This window comes from Ylistrum balloti, unplaced genomic scaffold, assembly GCF_031769215.1.
Source record: "Ylistrum balloti isolate Yb309-2 unplaced genomic scaffold, AGI_CSIRO_Ybal_v1 Utg369616, whole genome shotgun sequence".
NCBI lineage: Eukaryota > Metazoa > Mollusca > Bivalvia > Pectinida > Pectinidae > Ylistrum > Ylistrum balloti.
The window spans coordinates 1,695,683-1,716,682 of NW_026781889.1; the positions used below are offsets into that span (position 1 = coordinate 1,695,683).

At 33.2% G+C, this 21,000-nt stretch overlaps 1 protein-coding gene across 1 annotated transcript; it reads right to left on the reverse strand.

The window, feature by feature from the left end:
- Window positions 1-3,735: 3,735 nt before the first annotated feature.
- Window positions 3,736-16,892, reverse strand: LOC132548736 (homeobox protein engrailed-2b-like). Its single transcript, XM_060212621.1, has 3 exons — window positions 15,881-16,892; window positions 6,675-6,874; window positions 3,736-5,247 (listed from the first exon to the last, which is right to left on the reverse strand). Exons 1-3 carry the CDS (start codon window positions 16,239-16,241, stop codon window positions 4,777-4,779), a joined length of 1,032 nt encoding a protein of 343 aa, XP_060068604.1. The 5' UTR covers window positions 16,242-16,892; the 3' UTR covers window positions 3,736-4,776.
- Window positions 16,893-21,000: the final 4,108 nt, after the last annotated feature.

Here is a 21,000-nt window from a genome sequence, read left to right on the forward strand (position 1 = left end):
CTGATTTATATATTAAAATACGTATGATCAATTTTGAAATTGACATCTGTATTAAAACAATCAAAATGTTTGTTTCATAATTAATAACAGGTTGCCTCTTACCTCGTATGATATGCTTTAAACAAAAAATGTTTTCATGACAGCTGCTTGGCCAAAATAAGTTAAATTCATAAAGAATATTATCCTGTTTCTGTTCTACTAAATAAAATCTCTTCAATGATTTAACAATAATTGCTTATATAAATACTAAAGGTTGAGGGAATTGATTTCTGTGTTAAGAAAACATAACTTCAGAACCTCGCTTTCAAAGTTTTTTTTTTAAATAAATTTCGACCAATTTAGATTTTTCTCAGTCATTTCAACCATTCAGATCCATAGCGTTACTGACGAGTCCTCGTAGGACGAAACAGCTGTGGGAGGTACTTTCTTCATTTAGCAATACTACAATGATACTCGTGTGTATTAATAGGTGATATTCACTTGTGTCTCTAACGCAATATTTTAAAAATCAGTCAACAGATTTGCTATATTTTCTTTTTGTTGAATCGCTTTTGTAGACCGATGACAATAAAGACTGAAAAGACAAATTATTTTCTTAACGGTCAGTAGTGAACATACAAATACTGTTTTGATATTTATTCTGATACTGACTAGCGTTGTGCGAATCATACACATATTCATAAAATATCCCGTGGTTAACTCAACAATATTGAATGCCGTATTTGATTTCTCATTTTTAAACTGTTTATTTTCCTAAGTGGCTCCTAATGCCCTTTTGCTGTTTCGGTCTTATCTGAATCCAACTGAAGGCATTTATCACCCTCTCTACCCTTGCCCTTCCCTCAGTATTACTTTACAAGTTCTCTTAGAAATCTCATCTCCAGTGACAGTAACTGTTTCCTTCCAAAATCAATGTTTGAATTTTGTTGGGCGCAGAGAAAACGTTTTAGACAAGGGAAAATGTATTTAAGTGCGATCTTTTTACGCTCTTAAAGAGAATATTAACTTCTCAATTTTCGTCTTTGAGGAACAAATGGTGAGCAATGTTATTATTATCTTATCTTTCACTTCATATTTCAAATTTTATCCTAAGTTAAACATTTATCTTGCTAAATATACTTGTTTTGATGCTCGTAAAATGTGCTGATTCTCTCGAGGAACGGCAAATACTCTAAATGTTTGTACTGAATATCAGGACACATAAAAAGACAATAAAAACATTTCAACACGAAAAACAGCAGTGCGCGTGTAAAAAGTCACACTTTAAACATTAAAACGCCTTCAGAAATTACCATTCAAAGAAGTCCCGTGCATGACTGGCTGCGAGCTGCTGACATATTCAAAATGCAACAAATTGGCATCGGGTATTAAGGGTACGTGAAACATTGAAAAATATTTGTTTATACATTATTTTACACAATTAAACAATATTACAATGCAATTCCATTAAAACATAGGTATGGTATATCACCATGAATTAATGCTAACCGTATTTGATGTCTTTTTTACTGTAAACATGAATTTAATCAATATACACCTTAGCGTATTAAGGACGCAGAATTTGATAAAAGTCACGCGGATCAGAAATATGCTGAATTTTATTAGTATGTTTTTTGATATGATTAATATCAGTGTGTTTATTAACTGGAACTTACTGAAAAAATAGTCCTCCTTTTTAATATGTCATCACACTTATAAAAAATATGAATAAGCTTATATCAATATTTTTGTTTGTCATAATTGAAGCACAAGGGGATCATTTTCATCTGTGAATCGCACTTAGGTCGTCTCGGTGACAAGTGCGCGGTACCAATAAACCAAATTTTTCATTGTCAGTGTTAATCAGAAAATTTAAATCCAAATAAGAGTTTTGAACTTTAACAACAAAATCTCTGACTTCACTTCGAGATATAATCGTAGTACTAATATAATTACATACTGTTTTAATCCATTTACTGCGATCATTAATTTTTTTGATTTTCTAGAAGGGTATCAAGTAAATACTATATAGTTGTCTCATGGTTCAGTGAGGTTGATTTTGAGAGGGATGTCGCATATTTTCTTGATCATTGCATGGTGCAAACGTGGACTCTTGTTCAACATCTATACTGTTAATGGTATGTAAGTTAGAGTTTTTGCAGGGACATCCGTTTAAATATCGTTTAGAATGAAATTTCATGTTTAATATGCGTCTTCAAAATATAAAAAGTATTAATTTGATACTGATATACATGCTTTTTGTTTTTTAGAACTGGACTGAGGACAGCAAGAAAATGAAAGAGTTTGGTAGCTTAAACAATGGAGATCTTATGGGAGACTATGGGTGACAGCATGCTTATATTACATTGTATATTGAATAGCCAATATCTTTTTTCAGTTCATCGAAAACAGTTTTTAGTGCCGTTTAACCAACCATTTAACTAAAATCAAAGAAGACTGTTTTATTTTTTATGAATTCTTCTCTGTTGCCTGTCATTGAAATTATCTATTAAATGCACATTTACTTTGTAAGCACGTGTAGGTAATATAGGCATCATAAATCTGAGTGATGGAATCACGTTTGTGTATCTATATATACATCATCACTATTCAAAGACAAACTATGATAGAAATAGAATAGTGATGAATTGCAAACGTCGATTACACTGTAACATATTATCATCACAATCAAATATCTATAGAGAAATAGTTATCAATGTACACAGATTCTTTTTTTAAAAAGTTTAAAATTATGCTCAAATCATATATTGAATTCTAAAGGGATTCAAAAGTTGGTAGTTCTCTAGCCTAATCACCTATTACATGACCCGTACCAACGCTCCTCTTGGTTATGCTCATTTAAGTCTGGACTTGAAGGAAACACCTGCTGGAAGTGGCCAACAATCCAAGTGACCACTCCTGAACAGGCGAGAGGTCAAATGGACGTTCTTCTCGTGACTAAATCGCTATACCATCAAACTTGACCATTATATTTCACCATCTAAAGAGATATTGATTTTTTTTTCTATTTACACCCGAGTATGTGGATTTTCTAAGATATGAATGTACTTCTTCAGTTTTCTCCTGATAATGTGATAGTGAAAATCATGAAGTTAATCTCCTTTTTTCATCGAAGTTCATCAGATAAAAATAGTAATAAATACAGTTGCACACTTATGTAATTAATACAAGTTTTTTTCTATGTGTGAGTGTGTAATTTTTCATGAAATTTTAAAAAGCAAGACTTAACATAATACTAAAATCTAGTTTACTATGTAAACAGTGTAAAAGCAAATAGACTTAGTGTACAATGATCTGCCGAGAACGGGGATTTTTTCTTTATCCTTAGATTGTCCCGTTACTTAGACACATGATAGTATATTACCTATAGTCGGTCTGCAGTTGATTTGATAAAAGTATCGCGGCTAATAATGGTGGCTATAACTAGAAACTAGGTTTATGATGTATCAATAAAATCAGTTTCCCTTTAGTTCATGTAATTTGAAATCCCCTCGAAAATTACAGTAATGACATAAGCATCAATGTCGTAAAAAAAAGTTTGTAAGTAAAACATCAGTAATTCAAATATATAAAAAAATATGTTCAAGTTTCGTATCACATTAAATTCAAAATGTTGAATTAATCATCCTTTGACCAAATGACAAAAAGTCAAAATCCGTAAACATCCAAATACTACATATATAATCTAATGCAACAATATGAAATAAAAGATTAAAAAAAGACTTCCACGAGAAATTCATTGAGCACTTTTATTGTTTATAATTGTTCTGTTATTAGTGTGAAACAATACACAGCCAACACATAAAGATCGTAAACATCAACAAATACAAAATACACAATGTTACAAAGTTAAACGTTTCTTTGACCCAGAGTAAAGATATCTAACCTTCCGTTACATTCCCTACTTAGTAAAACGTTGTCGAGACCTATAACAAAGCGTCATTACCTTTTAATGACTCGCTTACAAACTGTCTGGTTCATCATCTGTTTCCCTTCAAGCGATTGGTCCAGTGCAATTGACGTGTGTGGTCAATTAAGTGACCACCACGGGATATTACAGACGTTCGCCTCGGTCGACGTGGGCACAATTCACGTTCAGATAAATTGTCTTTCTAGGATTTTTTTACATTGCAAAATGTTCTCGGAACACAATTGGAAACTGTTTCAGAGTTAATACAATATTGAATGGCAAAATGTCATGTACGATTTCACGAACTTTCATATACATGTAATTTGTGCGTAAACAAAAAAAGTAATATCATATATGTAACACCATGTTACAACGATATCTGAACCAGACACCTTTATAAGTTTATTCATACTAAGAAAATATAGAATCCATGAAAGATTAGACAAAAGTTTATAAAACTTATAAAAACTCCGGAATGGTGAGCGATTATTTCAATGTATTATTCTGAGACGACGAATAGGAAATTGACTACTTGAGATTTCCCATTAAATATCAGCCTAGAAATTTCATGTTCCATAACTTTGTAAAATTCATCGCCGTCCAATTAATTTTGGATTTTTTGTTGTCCTGATTCTATTAATGCAGTAGAAATGTCACGAAAATTACACAAATTTAATGTTAGAAAACACAACGGATGAAAGACAAAATACTTTTATTCATACAAAGTGTCATTTGTGCTTGATTTCGTTTGGTGTCTTTGCAAGTTTCATTTCACTTGTCAAGAAAACGTCAGCTGTGACTGATTATAAATAAACACATGACGAAATAACGATTATGATGAATATAAATGATTAAGTGGCATAATGTCATTGGAACGGCTGTGAACAAATAGTTGCTGGCACATCCTTCGATGATTCGTCGTCTAAAACGTCATTACTTTCGGGTACACGGGTTTCAGTGACGTCGACGTCAACACAAGGTTCCGAAGCGTCATGTTGTTCCAAATGAACATTTGAGTCTTTTGAATTTTCACACTCTGATAAAGGGTCATGTATGGGACTGGAAGTATCCGAACGGTTTGTTGGAATGGGGGAATCGTTTGATGGTTTAACAATATCATCCTCAATGTTTATTTGTGGTGTAAAAACTGTTTGTTTTAAAGAGATCTGTACCACGGGCACAGAAAGGGATTCCGACTTTATCGCTTTTGTGTTAACAGACGCACGTGCCATGTCGTGCGTTTTGTCCACGTGTACTTTATGTTCTGCGGCTTCAGCATTGGAAATGTTTTCCTGTTTCTTCCATTTTGTTCGTCTGTTTTGAAACCAGATCTTTACCTAGAAATAAAAGATGCAGAAGCTTGTAAACGAAGAATAGATTGCCTCCATTCATCACGGATTGTTAGTCAACGGCCCAAAATACACCACGAAACAGGTATTAGGGTACAAAGTGATCTCTGAAAACTGTATTAGTATACGGTACAACGCTAATCACTTCCATCTGTTAAATACATCAGGATTTCTTAGTGACACCTCCAACAGAAAATGAGAACATATAGCTATTCAAAACAGATACATTGCGAGTTTGTGTTTAAGTTACATGTCGATAAGTACAGTGGAACAATATATATCGGGCACTTTCCGACAAATTTGTTCTCTGTGTTTCTGAATGCAATCTTTAAATGCCGTTTCCAATTTTGACATATATATCTTTAATCGTATTTTGTTTTCTCTTAAGATGTTTGAATGAAAGATTCATATGAAACTTATTTGAATCGAATCAACTGAATACCCATTCTGATATCTCGTATGTCAATGTTTTATCTTTTAATGTAATTATTGGTATATTCAGATTTTGAATTTTCTTATCATCGTTGATTTTTCCAGTCGCTTCGCAGGTTTAAATATTTAGTTCTTCAACATCGATAACGAAACAGCGATATAAAGCACTCCAGTTCATTATTTGGCTCTGTTGTATCTTATCTAAAATTGTATTGAAAGATAATATTCAATTGTGTCTTTTGTAACAGTTTCTTGTGAAAACTGGTGTTTTGTCGTGTTTCTAAATAAAACATAGGAATTCATGAACACATTTGAATCCAGACTCATGGTATAACAATTAAAATATTTGAGTATTCATTTGTCGGTTTAGATAAAAAAAAACTGATCCAAAGTGCTTGTTTCGTTAGTACGTTTTTTCCCCAATAATTGTTAACTTCTTATTTGATAGCTCTTACTTTGCTAATTAAGAAATGACAAAAAATTGAGAGTGCAATTTAAATGAAAAGTATGTGCAACGTGTTTAGTAATCTATTTTATACTGGTATTGAAATCTTACACATGGTTGAAATTTTAACCTCAAATTTCTATTTTAATTTTGTTTTATATATTTTACTATAAACGGCGTCACTAGCTTTAAATATTTCTGCAATTAAATTTTGTAATTTATCTAGTAATGCTTCTTACATAAATTAAATATTCTAGGATGATATCCAATACTTTAAAAAAATATTCCAAAATAATAAGTTTGCTTTCGGAGAAAATAAAATGATAAGTTTGAAAAAAGAACAGATACAAAATATGTTCTATCCTTAACTCTTTTCTTCTGGTCAAATAAAAGTATCAACCAACAGTTTCAGCCTAAGATAACACACTTTAATATTCCATAAGGAAATACTTTATTCGTCTAGCTTTGGTCTTTCTCGGCATCATAATTCGTGTTGATTTCTTGGTTCAGTGTCAAAATCATTACGAAATATTAGTACCTGTGTTTCTGTGACGTTAAGCAGGGCCGCCATTTCTGCTCGCTCAGCTGACGAGAGGTACTTCTTCTGTTCAAATTGTTTCTCCAGTTCAAAAATTTGTCTGCCAGTGAATGTGGTTCGTGCTTTTTTCTTCTTGGCTTGATTGTCAGGATTAGAGTCCTCATCTTCACTTTTCCGTTTCTGTTTCGTATCTCCGTCACCTTAATTAAAGGAAATTGATGTTAGCTGATAGATGGATTTAAATAATACTACCAGTGCAAACCCCAAACTGACGCAAATATAAAACGAAACGAACCTGATAAATAAAAAAGAATTGTTGATAACTTTCTCTGCTTAAACAAAAGATACAAATAAAGACAACAACGCAAAATAATTATTAAATGATTTATTAAAATGAGTGACTGATGAACTTAAACATAACCGGGAAATGTTGATAAATTATGAGAATATGTCTTTTTAAATTGTGGCGTGCACTTATCGGCACTCTTATGTTACTTTGTTTTAGAAAGAACTGGTATCCAGACAAAAGAGTGCAGATTGTATGTGAAGTGTAGATCACCATCTAACTCAACTGACATTATAATGTCTTGGTTGTTGATTTACACGTATCAGTATGGTCATTGTACCAATTTAAAATCACTCATCACGTTGATCATGCAAATCGATTTGTAAAAAATTGAATATCTTATTTTAAAATGTATCTTAAACTTTTTTTCTCTCCAAATATGACAAAGCTGGCCTACAATGTTTTTTTTTCAATATCAATTCTTCATTTACTTATTTTATTATCTTAATCACTCTTTCTGTCATTGCCTTAACTCGTCCTGGCAAGTTGTCCTTTTATCTTTTTCCAATTTATTCAGCACTGTTAGGGAAATATAATCTTTTGTATTAAGCCTTTTCAACTAACAAGAAACCGAAATAAAATAATTCACATTGACTACCATAAACGTGTAATATCCAGACACATCAATTTATCAATCAGGTTACAGTAAGCATTTCTTACTTAGCGCGATATCTACTGACTTTTTGTCTCGCCTCATTAGCGAGAGAAAAATACTTCAGTAATCCACGGATAAACAGACATTATTGAATAATTTGATATGGCACTCTTCTGCAAAAGTGACATATAAAACATTCAGATCTACCAAATATTTCCCTTACTACAAAAACATAAATAAGACGAAAATATCCGTCTTAATTTGTAGTGGGACTCCAGCTAAAGACGTCAGAATATTATCTTACCACAACGACAGTGATAGATATGTATCCTGACATTTCAAACATATCAATTAGCTGAACTGTTAACAGATTTTACCAAAGACCCATAAGGCAACTTTTAATACAAATGATACAAAGGGTCTAATGATAAAGCTGTTTCGTCCTTCTAGGTGATACAAAGGGCATAATGATAAAGTTGTTTCATCCTTCTAGGTGATACAAAGGGGCCTAATGATAAAGCTGTTTCGTCCTTCTAGGTGATATAAAGGGCCTAATGATAAAGCTGTTTCGTCCTTCTAGGTGATACAAAGGGCATAATGATAAAGCTGTTTCGTCCTTCTAGGTGATATAAAAGGCCTAATGATAAGCTGTTTCGTCCTTCTAGGTGATACAAAGGGGCCTTATGATAAAGCTGTTTCGTCCTTCTAGGTGATATAAAGGGCCTAATGATTTGAAACTTAGGAGTCGGCGGAGGAAAACCAAAATAAATTTTATAATTTTCAAATTTCTGTTTATTTCAGAAGAACGTCAAGTACGCGTGTGTGAATAAAACGTGCCATGTGGTGATGTAACGGCAAAGCTCGTGGACTTCAGTCCGCCAGCAGTGTTTACCAACTGTAACCTTGAAGATTGTACAACAGACGCACAAACATCTGATTTTGTCTGTGTATTTATTGGAATAAATACGATACATGTTTCCATGTTAATAAGTAATGTTTACCTGAGGTTATCAGAGAGTTAGTACATTAATTATCATCAAAGTATATCTAAAGTCAATATTCTGGAATGTGTGAACAATTTCCCCACACTTTGTCCAACACACGGAAAGAAATGCCGGAAAGATTTTCTTCCGATTGTTCAAAATTTCTTGACTTTGACAAATATCTGAAGCGGAGGAATTGCTTTTCACAAGAAGCTATGAAACTGTTTTCTTTTTCGTTATAAATTTTATTTTCAGGAGATTTTTTTAAAATTTCATATATTCGAAAATAACGCAAAATCAAATCAAGGTTTAAGTAAGTAATGTATTTATAACATGTACATTATAACAGAAGCTACAACAACAATTAGTGGAAACAATTATCTCCACAAATTAATGAAGCATAGACAACAGAGAGTGATAGTGGGGTGTGAACTTTTCTCTCTACCACGTATTTACAAGTAAGTATGAAATCGACATGTCGTTGTCGATGTCAGTGGTCATTCAATTACCTGCGTGGTAACACAACAACCATTAACGACCCTCTTATTTCCAATAAACGTATGTTAGAGAATTGTATAAAAAATATGGCATGTGTTCTTAAGTACAAGTAAAGCCGGCCAATAGGTAAGTAATGTCTGGTTCCTGTGGTATAGATTGACATCTACCACTGTGATATGTATGGCCGGAACAAACGGTGAGAACTGACCATCGGGAAATAAAAACCGCCCCCACCCCTCAATACATATTAGGTGACCTAGATTCGCCCTGACCTGTGAGAACCAAGCACAGGCCTTACATTCAGTTGGAACCAGATCGTTTAAAGGACACAAAAGTAAAGACTACTAACATTTTTGAATAGGAATTAATTTAAAATCAGATAGAGCCTTATAATGAATAAAACATGTGTTTTAACGCTCTTTTCAACAATTTTGTATAGAGATATTATGACCAGGCTTGACCATAGATATATAGATATATTATTTAACAAACAATATATATGAATGTATAAAATCCGGTTGTATTCGGACGACGCTATCCGGCTGAATAACTTCTCTTAGCGTTAAATTAATTCAAATAGTGGCACAATTCACAATATCTACACATCAACTCACGTTCTCTTGAATTATCAGGTATACGAAAATTGAGTTATGGGGTTTGTGTACCTTCACATCTTAATTTTGACATTTCGTTCGTTCAATTTTGGTTTTTCTCAATCGCCTCCTTTGTTTTAAAATTAGAATCTTTAACATCACTGACAAATCCAAAAAGAACGAAACAGCTGCATGCTGCATGTTTCATTCGTTATTTGATTCTGAATTATAACATTAACTTGTTATTCTTTTGTACAATCTTCTTATTTATTAACAAATATCGCTGTCATAATAGCATTCGGGATTGATAAGTTTATCTCAATGAGTATTTCGGAGCAATTTTATACATTATACCAAGTTGCAGCAGACGGTTAATATACACTTATCCAAGTTTCTAACAAAAAAAATATCTTAAAACATTTATTTTGGAATAACGATATTTTTCAGTGGTTCAGCAAAGTTTTAAAATAGTTTGACACAGATTTTAAAACATTCTGTTTTTTGTAACTGTTTGTATATGACGTTTTACATGCTTCATATCCATCCCGTATCAAACTACCGAGATTAGATCAAAACTTCACATGCTTTTAATAAGAACAATTAAAACCGATACGATAAAGACTTACCATATCACAGCTACCGAATTCTGACACTGCTATGTGATAGATCTTACACAGTTTACATGTTGATAAGCCAACTTACTGTCAAATAATTAATTTCCGTGTTGATATTTACTCTTTTTAAATCTATTTCCGTTGATTTTGTAAACACCTTTTATCAGTAAATTAATCATTTGTGCATCAGATTATAAATCAATTGTTGGATATATACATATTTTTTAAAGCACGGGTGTGTTTTTCAGTACGGTTTTTATCGACGAAATCAAGTTCAAATGTTGGGATTGTTTAAACCACGAAATTTGTGCTACGCGAAATTATATCATGTTACAGTAATTTATCAGGTGACAACCCGAAATTCACCACGATGCCGAATTAATTATATATCTACGTAACCGCCATCAACACTGCGGTGTGTCTTACACGTGTTAAAAGTCCCCCTTCTCTGTCTGGCTTACACTGTATTACATTCTACACTAATACATACCATCTCACGCTGGGCTTATTGATGGTAATTGTCGAGATATTAGATATAGTGTTATAGTTCACTTGTCTATGACGCTGCGCAGTAATTGTTACCAGGGCGTCTATCATACATAACGCTATGCATTTCATCATAGGTCACCAGCACGCCGTTATAACGTCATAACAATTTACTGTGGTAATTCCATGTGTATACAAATGTCACCTCGTTACTTAAACGAGTCTGTTATTGCAGTAATTGCGCTTATATCACTTCAATTAATTATTACATTAATGTTCGCTCTCATTTTCTCGTCTGCATTTTAGTATTCTTTCTGTATATCTCTTACACCTTTTGCTAGAATAATTGTCCTAATTATACAGACCAAAGTTGTACTGACTTTGTGATATCGTTTGCTCAAGAATGATTTAGAAATATGTAACAAATAGTGTCCATATTTTACTGTTTATAAGCGTTTTGTTCGATTTGTCTCAAAATCGTTCGATTTTTAATACTGCCGATGCCGAAAATACAATCAAGTCGTCATATTCAATTTCTTAAAAGAAATTTATAAAAATACAATTAAAAAAGTAGGCAAATTTCAGCAGAATACACGTACACAATAACAATGTGTTTAATTTGTTTTAGTTGCTTTAGTTGCACTGATTTGTAATTGCCAGCCTTCTGACTATGACAGCGTTGTGACACACACTATACCCTGTGTGACGATATTAATTTTCTCTCAAAAGCCTAAAGCCTTCGTCATTTAATCCCATTCCAGACCTAATCACTCAAAACCAAGTGTTAATGGCCAGGGCACTACCGCATGCACCGCTCCCCTCCCCCTCCCCTCTCCCTAATATAACATTTCTGATCCAGACTGATCATCTGTTATTGGTGTCACCAATGCCCAGTTATTGCCAGCATTTATAGAAGATAATTCAATATCCTCTCTGTAAATTAATAGTTAGTTGTAATACTTCTAATCCGTGTTACATTAGTAATAATTAAAATTATAACATTACTTTAAATTGATCACACTTTGACGATTTTATCATTAGATTAATGTAAATTTAAAATGTAATATTATGTTCATTTTTCATAACAGTTGAAATTAATTGTTTACCAAAAATTCCATTCTAATAAATTGGTGTTTATTTCAGTTTTTAGTCTAATGAGGCAACATTTTTCTCTCTTTCTCCATTAATCCAGATGTATTATTTCAATACATTATTATTTGATACTAACATTATATTGTTAAATGTGATTTTTAATGCTATTTACAAATATTTTGTTATTTCAACTACTATTGTATTAAGATATCACTGGTGTTTTTATCGTGTAGAAATCCTTTATCCGGTTTGTAATGGCTTTTATAAACTATATTTATCTTATAAAACTATCAATGTTATTTATTTTACTCATCCATATATGCTAATGATATTGAGATCGCGTTTTTGTACGGAAGTTCGTTGATATATAGACCAATCGTTGTTAGACAACAATACCTCTACATTCTCTGTCATTATTCAGAAATATATTCACAATGCCAGGTCATTTCAGCAAACAGACATATCGGTTTAATGTCAACCTCCATAAACTTCGTTGATTTCAGAACAAAAGAAATATTTATTCCGTATTCTGGCGGTATACATCTTAATTGATTGATATTTATCTTCATTTTTTATCCTACAAGGCAGTTACTCATTACTTGATGATGAAGACAAAGAGATTTCCTGTTGAAATATTTCCAGGTACGTTACATGTAAGTACACGTACTTTCTGTATCAGCTACTATCCCTAATTCTGCAAAGGGCTTTTATCGACGGTTCAAAGTTTACCGGTTTTGAAAAAAAAAACCTCGAATTAAAAAAAATCAGTTAAGTCAACAAACGGGCGATAGTTTCTCCAACAATTTGAGATTCATAGTACATACATATTTTTGCGAGTTTATTATACTCACGAAAATAGAGAAAAAAAACATCACGCGATAAAATAGTATTAAAGTATACCGTTAACCTAATTAATTGGTGATATAAAATTTTATCTTATTGGCGCACAGATGAAACAGCGCACCCACAGTATTTGATGCATAAATAAGATTCAGGAATCGGAATTTGCGCAATCATACTTTTAGCGGAATAAAATTTAGAGACAAAACGGCTAAAATGGAATTACCGCTAAATTATGTGCGTTTACAGTATACTCTGTATATTACTAAAATGATATATTGTTTCTTATGACATGTTTTTTTCAGGAATATATTGGAGATTTTTTTTTATTCTAATCTAGTTTCCTCACAGACATATACTTATGGAAATATTCTCGAAACCTAATTTCAAGACGAAATAATTACTTTTCATTCAGTTTGATCCCTATTGAAGAAACCCGTTCGTGATACAACCATTTCGCTGACATTCTTCTGCAATTTTTTCAATTGCTATATTTTTTTTCTACAATTTTGATATCAGTCATTTGCTCTTAAGTGAACTCTGACACCGTTTTGAAGTATGCACGGACGACGAAACCATGAAACAAAGTTAGATTTCCAATACAGATGATAAACAACACGAGACATGTGCATCTGTAGAGTTACCTTACCGCAATCACTTAGAAAACAAAAGATAAGTAGCGTCTGTATTATTTAAAATGTACATCTAATTATTAGAATTGGAGTATGACAAATTGTTTGTTTGTCTGTGTTATTTTTTTTATCTTCATTTCTTGTATTACGAAGCCTTTCCCTTTCTTTCCGTAATACGTGTTACGTTACCCACTTTGTATTTAGTCAACACTCCGGTCATGCTGATTTCACGAGGCACGTTTTTGTAGGCAATTAGAAGTTTTAGCTTTAAAGCTTTCGTTTTATTCGTGGAATCAAATTACAAATATTTTGTTCTGGTTCCTATACCGTATCAACGTGATAGAAATTACAAGAAAGAAGAGCGGATTATCAATAACATTATTTATATTTATATAAACTTCAATGTCTACACGGTTTTTAAATACACTTAGCCTGTTTCTTTCTCTTTCAGAAATATTATATTTTTGTAGAACTTTTCATTGTGATCATTTGAAAGTCTAGATGATGTATATTGTGTTTCTTTTATGACGTATATCTAGGTAAATATAAGTAATCACGGATTATATGCTAGAGTTTCAATTTCCCGAAATATTTTCCTCATTGCTGAATTATCTTTATCAATGTTAAAGACAATTTATCTAATAAGTATTGTTTAAATGATAATAATACTTTGAATAGAAAATATGCATAGAGATCTTTACGTGTCATTTACTTTGCAATGTTATAATAAAGGTTATTAAAAAATGACAAGGAGTTTGGAATAATAATATAACGGTGACGTTGCATGCTGAAATTTATTTTATAATTTATTCTCTGTAATCTATATAATATAACGTGATATTTATTAATGTAATTAGCCGCGAGTAAGTCAGAGATAGGTGCATCCTATACCCAAAAATACCGTATATATCTAACTGATTATCATACGACCAATGATTTAATGCATTACTGTTAAATGTTACAACTGTTGACATTGTTTCGACAGTGCGTCTATAGAAATATTTATTCCTGAAGCTTGACAATATGTTTCAGAAGAGATGTTTTGTGTTTCTCTCAACCTTTCTTTGTGTAATTTTCAGGCAAAGCTAAACAATTTTTTTGTTAACTCGATACTTTTCACTTTTATGTACATTTAAAATATGCTTTTATATTTTTAAAAAGTACTGGATTTTGATATGTTTTTCCATACAAGCAAAACTTCTAAATAGGATAGAAAAAATCACACCCAATATTAAAAAAATAAAGATAAAATAAAAAAATAACTAGGGTTGGTGAACATTCATACTAGACGTCTGATGACCGGATTTGGTAAAGTTACAAGATAAACACGAGCCATATGATTCTGTTATTTATACTTTAGTTGATACAACTTATAGATTTATGAGTTTCGAATTACACTTTCTGATAGCACTGCAGGGAAAAGTGCATGGAAATAGCTGCTTGTCGATAAAAGAACTTCTATAATCATCCAAAATAGTAATATTTATCATCTACATCCCCCAAAACTCTTTCCCACACATTTGAAAACACTTTTATCAGATATGTTTTCGCCTGATAAAATATTTGGCTATTAAAATATGCGTAAAGATAAATTAATTTCCGTTCGTTATGATTTCGCCTTTTCATGTTTTTCTTTCTTTTTTTAAACAACGCCTAGGTATTATATACCGTTAACTTCAGCATTTAAATATGATTATACAGTCTGTTATTGTGTAGTTGTAGTAACTCTTATGAGAATATCTTTCATTATCTTTAGTGTCAAGTTTTTAATTAATGAAAGAAATATTCCAATTCATAATTTCAATATTAGAATGTGAAATTTGAATAAGAAATGGTTTTATTTGGAAAATCACAGCTGACTGCAGATTTTCATACAGATATCTTTAAACATATGTATGAGCATAATATCTTTAGATAATATTGGCTGTAAAAGGTTGATTTCATTTGTACAGAGTTATTGTGATAACTTTATTCGATTTATTTAGCTTATCTATTGTAGTGTACATGTCTAATTGTTGGTAGATAGTGGTGATAAACTGTAAACATGTGACAAACCTCTCATCTACAGTTTCACAATGGATACGTTTAAATTATATTAGAAGATATTCTCCTTCTAATGGCAATTTTGTAGCCAATTGAAAATTCCGCCTTAATTGACCAATCAGTTATTGAATTTGAAAGGTATAAGGTTTTATTTTTAAAAAACCCAGAGTTTAATGTTATTTTGTCATCGTGTACAATTTCTCATTGATATGACGCATAGCCTCATTACTGATGAGTCCCTCTTATGTCACCTGTAACTAATTGTAAATCGATACATTTTCAACAGATAACCAAAAGTTAACAGCGTACGATCACTGGTCTATTGAATAAAAATATTTTCATGTTGATAAAATGAAAAGGAAACGAGGGGGAAAAAAAAACAAAGAAAACAGACAAACAAAACAAACACAATTATAGAAACAGACGGAGGAAAACGGAAACAAAATTATGAACAACAGTAAAAAAATAAAGATACGATACATACCTTCGAGGCTAGTACCATGATGTCTATTTTCTAAGTTTTCCGGTCCAGATATGTAACCGTCTAAGTCACCGTTCCGGTGTTTAGCGTAGACCTCCTTTTCACCACTGGAATCGTACCCATAACCACGATGTCGTCGCTCGTCACCGCGGGAGTGAATTGATCTCTTTTCTTCAATTTTCACATTGTCCTTATCATAACACGTACCTAAGATGTTCGAGATGAAGTGAGGTGTCGGTTGTTTGGGCGTTTTCTCGTAAATGTGAGGATGCCACGTTCTAGGCGCCGTGAAAAAAGCGCTTTCTCTAGAATAACAAGACGATGTCAAAGAGTTGTGATGTCTTGAATTCATACTGCAATCCATTCCTTGTTTACCAACTTGTTAAAGTCTTGTCTGGTTTGTTCAATCACTTTGAACAATTTCTTCCAAAATAAATAAAATGTCTCGAATAAGTAAGAATAATTTAATAGTCTTAAACATATGAAAATGTCCATCAATATTTCGATGAATAAGTAAACAAAGCACACGATGTTTCCAAACCTTCGAAACTCCAGGGACAGACGCAAAATAGAAAGATAAATTGTATCCAAACGTCCGGAAACACCAGAGTTAAAATTGTCTGTAATAGGTTAAAAAACTATTACATATTGTAGATTGGTAAACAGAGAGCTACATCCCCGGAGTCCATCGTGACAAGCTACCTGTCTCTTGCACCTTGACACAACATCAGCAGCCGTTACAGTGATACCGATTAGTCTGCCGCTTAAGTAGTCTCCGGCAATTCTATCTACTACCGCTACCACCTCTGCGAGACGTGCCTTGTCTGGCGTTCACCACTTAATGAATAAATTCTCTTCAATTAAGACTGGATGATTTGTACAACTCCAAGAACAACCAAACACCGCAACTATCGTTATCGTAATGAAAACGTCTTAGGAGGGAGGTAGAGGGGTGGGGAGGGGGGAGGGAGCGATAGAAATCTATTATGCCGTTAATGAGCCTTAAAGTTAGTAGCAGTATACGGGAGGGCTGGATCAATCTCGATGAGAAACCGCATGCCACTGGTGTAGCATGTAAAGCGAGGGCCACTCGGCAAGAGATTAGCACCGTTGCTTGGCCAATCGGCCTGGGCATAACGCTGTCACTCTTGGAATTAATGATCATAAAGCTGTGCTGATAAACAAATACCTTTAACCTCTGGTGTCAGTTTCGGATTATTATATTCTTAATGACTTCAATATTGCAGGTCATTATCAGAGGTACAGAGAACCTAATTGTTTCAATCAATATTTAGTACACACCGTCCTGTCTACAGCTAAGGGGCTATCTGACTTCTCCACTGCGGGGCATCTACAAACCCAGTCCGGCTATCATCACAAATCGCGCGTGTCAAACATGCGCTATCTACACGTTTTACATATCTACACACTTTTGACATGGTTGAGTGATCAGCCTTAATTTACTGGAAATAACGATGGTCTGTTAATGAATGAAATAAAGTCACCACTGACATTGTAATTCGGATTTGATTGTAGCAGGTCTCAGACAATGATAACATTTACGAAACACGTGTACTGTTCCTCTTTCTGTCATAATGAGACTTTTTACGGACTATTTACTTTACAGATTCCACTTCGTTTCTAATTAATCAGGTAAATGGTACCCATTCAATAAGTTGAACGAATTTGGTTTAACCTTAAAGAACTCCTTACCACGATTTAATTAGACAAACAAGGCGTAAACAATAGAACAAGTTAGTTTACACCCATATTTAAGGTATGGTGAAGCGAGACATGAGGATTGGAGACAGATGTCTTGGCAAAATGGTTTTGACAGGCCATATTATTCAAATTCTATATCTCGCTAACCGAAAAAAACCCTGTACTGAATGAGTATGGTAAATTAAATTTGAAAATGAATGATAAATATTTGATACAAAACTATCTGTATTTAAGTTCAATTCAACAAATGAGTGACAAATAAATGTAATTTCAAAAATGATATTGTACAGTCATATTTCGATACAATGATTTGAGAAAAAGTGCAGAAAATTCCAGGTTTTTCATAGATTTCTCTTATGGTAAAAACACAGATAATTCAAAAAGGCGAATGGACTCTTTTTCTCCATTTAGATATATTGATTATTTTGTATGTTACTAGATGACTTACAGTATCGAATCTTCACGCAAAACATGAACATTGATTTCACTATACAGGCATTATCACAAACCTCTTAAATGTTCAAATAGCAAACCAGACCACAAGTGTTGGTTCCATTTAAAACGCTTCTATCTCAAATTGCGAAATACGTTTCCGCCTAAGTAGCTGTGTACAGGCATGAAACAGTAAATACTGTGGCCACCTCATCTCTCGACGCTGACCAGATAGAACTTGTCCGCACTGATAGTCATAACCAGAGCCGAATCACTTGATATCATTATACACTTGCCGCAATATAACAGGACCGTAACACTGGTCGGATTATACAGGTCTGTAACACTAGTCGTATTATACGGCTCTGAAAAACTGGTCGTTATATACAGGTCTGAAACACTGATTGATTTTATATAGGTGTATAACACTAGGCGTATTATTCATCCCGTAACATAGATCTTATTAAACAGGTCTGTAACACCGGTCGTATCACACAGATCTGTAACATCAGTCATATTATACAGGTTTGAAACACTGGTCACTATATAAATTTATACTGGTCAGAGTATACAGGCTATAAATACGCTTCGGATTCACAAATAATGGTCAGATTATAAAGGTCCGTAACACTAGTCGATTATAATGATAAGAAACACTGGTCGGATTTATAGGTTTTAACACTAGTTGATTATAATGATAAGAAACACTGGTCGGATTATAAAGGTTCGTAACACTTGTCGATTATAATGGTAAGAAACACTGACCGGATTATAAAGGTTCGTAACACTAGTCGATAATACTGGTAAGAAACACTGGCCGGATTATAAAGGTTCGTAACACTAGTCGATAATACTGGTAAGAAACACTGGCCGGATTATAAAGGTTCGTAACACTAGTCGATAATACTGGTAAGAAACACTGGCCGGATTATAAAGGTTCGTAACACTAGTCGATAATACTGGTGAGAAACACTGGCCGGATTATAAAGGTTCGTAACACTAGTCGATAATACTGGTAAGAAACACTGGCCGGATTATAAAGGTTCGTAACACTAGTCGATAATACTGGTAAGAAACACTGGCCGGATTATAAAGGTTCGTAACAATAGTCGATAATACTGGTAAGAAACACTGGCCGGATTATAAAGGTCCGAAACACTCACCACATTATACTGTCAGAAGGTTTTTAATACGAGTCGGGACATCGGTCGGTTTATACAAGTATTTTTTCCAGACAATGATCGGGACGATAGTGCAATTGAACAGGTCAATTTATTTCCGATAAAAGTAAAATTTCGTTTCACCAAACGTTAAGTAAAGATAAGAATATGCATGTGTTTTGTCTTTTTCGTGGTGATTTAATTCGGATATCTTATCATAAGAAGCAAAGCTGAATTTTATATGAACGCCATCATTTCGTTATTAATTTTACACCTTGTAATGTTATATAGATACAGGTATATTAACGTTATCTAATTTGTTACTGATAGATAATTATGTATGGCGTAAGTATGGTGTAATCTAATTACGTCACAACTACGTCAGACAAGGATATAACAAGAATGCCGATACAACAAGACTATGAGGTCGGATCCACGCGGTATATTAGGCTTCCTTATAAAATGTTCGTCGGCTTCAAAATGACATTAAGTTGATATAATATGAAACAATATGGTTACTCGAGCATAACGAATGTGACGTAATCGTAGCATCACACAAAATGATCAATTAAGTATTTTTTTTACAGATATATATATATATGTACTGTTGAGTTCATGATCAACATACATTATTTGCAAATTAAAAAAAAAACTGGGAGTGACATGAAATTAATTGTTACATTAAAGAATAGAGAAAACCTTTGATCCCATTTAACTCTACGTACTGTTTATGGTTTCTTTCCCTAACTATACAACACGTGCCCTTTTGGCGCCCCCTTGCGGCGGTAGATAATGGAGTTGTTTTGGCATTGTCGATGATGGGCAAAGAAAGGCCTCCACTCGACGAATGTCTGATTGGTCCGCTGATATGAATCTGATCATTTAATCTGACATTCATGTTCATTTAAAGGGTATTTTGTTCCCCCGAGTCGGCTAGCCGAGGTAATAAACGTTCACTGCTGACTCTAGGCTAGTCTAATAGTGTTGACAGGCCGCTGCTAACGCCGTTCTCGAGGTGATGTTTAAAACGCTACGAGATCGAAACACGATAGACAAAACATGTGTTTCTTATTGCGCGTCAACGGATTGGAATTACGATGTGCAATTATTTATCATAATTTCTTTCCCGACAATTTCGCCACAATTTCGAGCATGTAACGCACGTGCCTTACAGCGTAAGTGATACATCCCAGCTCTATAACCAGGGAGACAATTACTATCAACCAACAGCTTGATGAGCGGATTATAAATATATTATATTACTTCGACAACATCCTCTTGATATAAACCATGATTATACGGACATGAGTGCCATCCTTTGGTTATATTACTAGCCGTAAACAGTAACCAGTTGACGTGTGATTTTGAACACAATTTAAAATCCAATAGTGCGTTTAATTATCAGTTCTTTTAAAGCAAACCTGTAGGGTGTTTTTCTTCCTCCTTTATAGAGAACTGTCCGTGTACTTTCATATGTTTTAATTTCCATGACACGTAAAGAAATAGTGTTTGTAAAACTGTCCCATTGGTTAAAAAGAGATATGTATACTGTAAGTCACTTAGATTTCGTAAATATTTTATTTTTCTTTGATATAAATTCAACGGCAATGTGTGTAAAAGTAAGCCATGATACTGACGGAATAAAAATGATGTCATCAAAAGTTTCACATAAATACATTTTTGTAATAGCGAGAGATTTGAATGGACGATTGTCTCTCCTCGCGTATTAACCCGGAAATAAATTCCATGCAAAACATAAGTGATTTCCTATTCATAACATTGCAATACAAATACATGTAAATGTGAGGG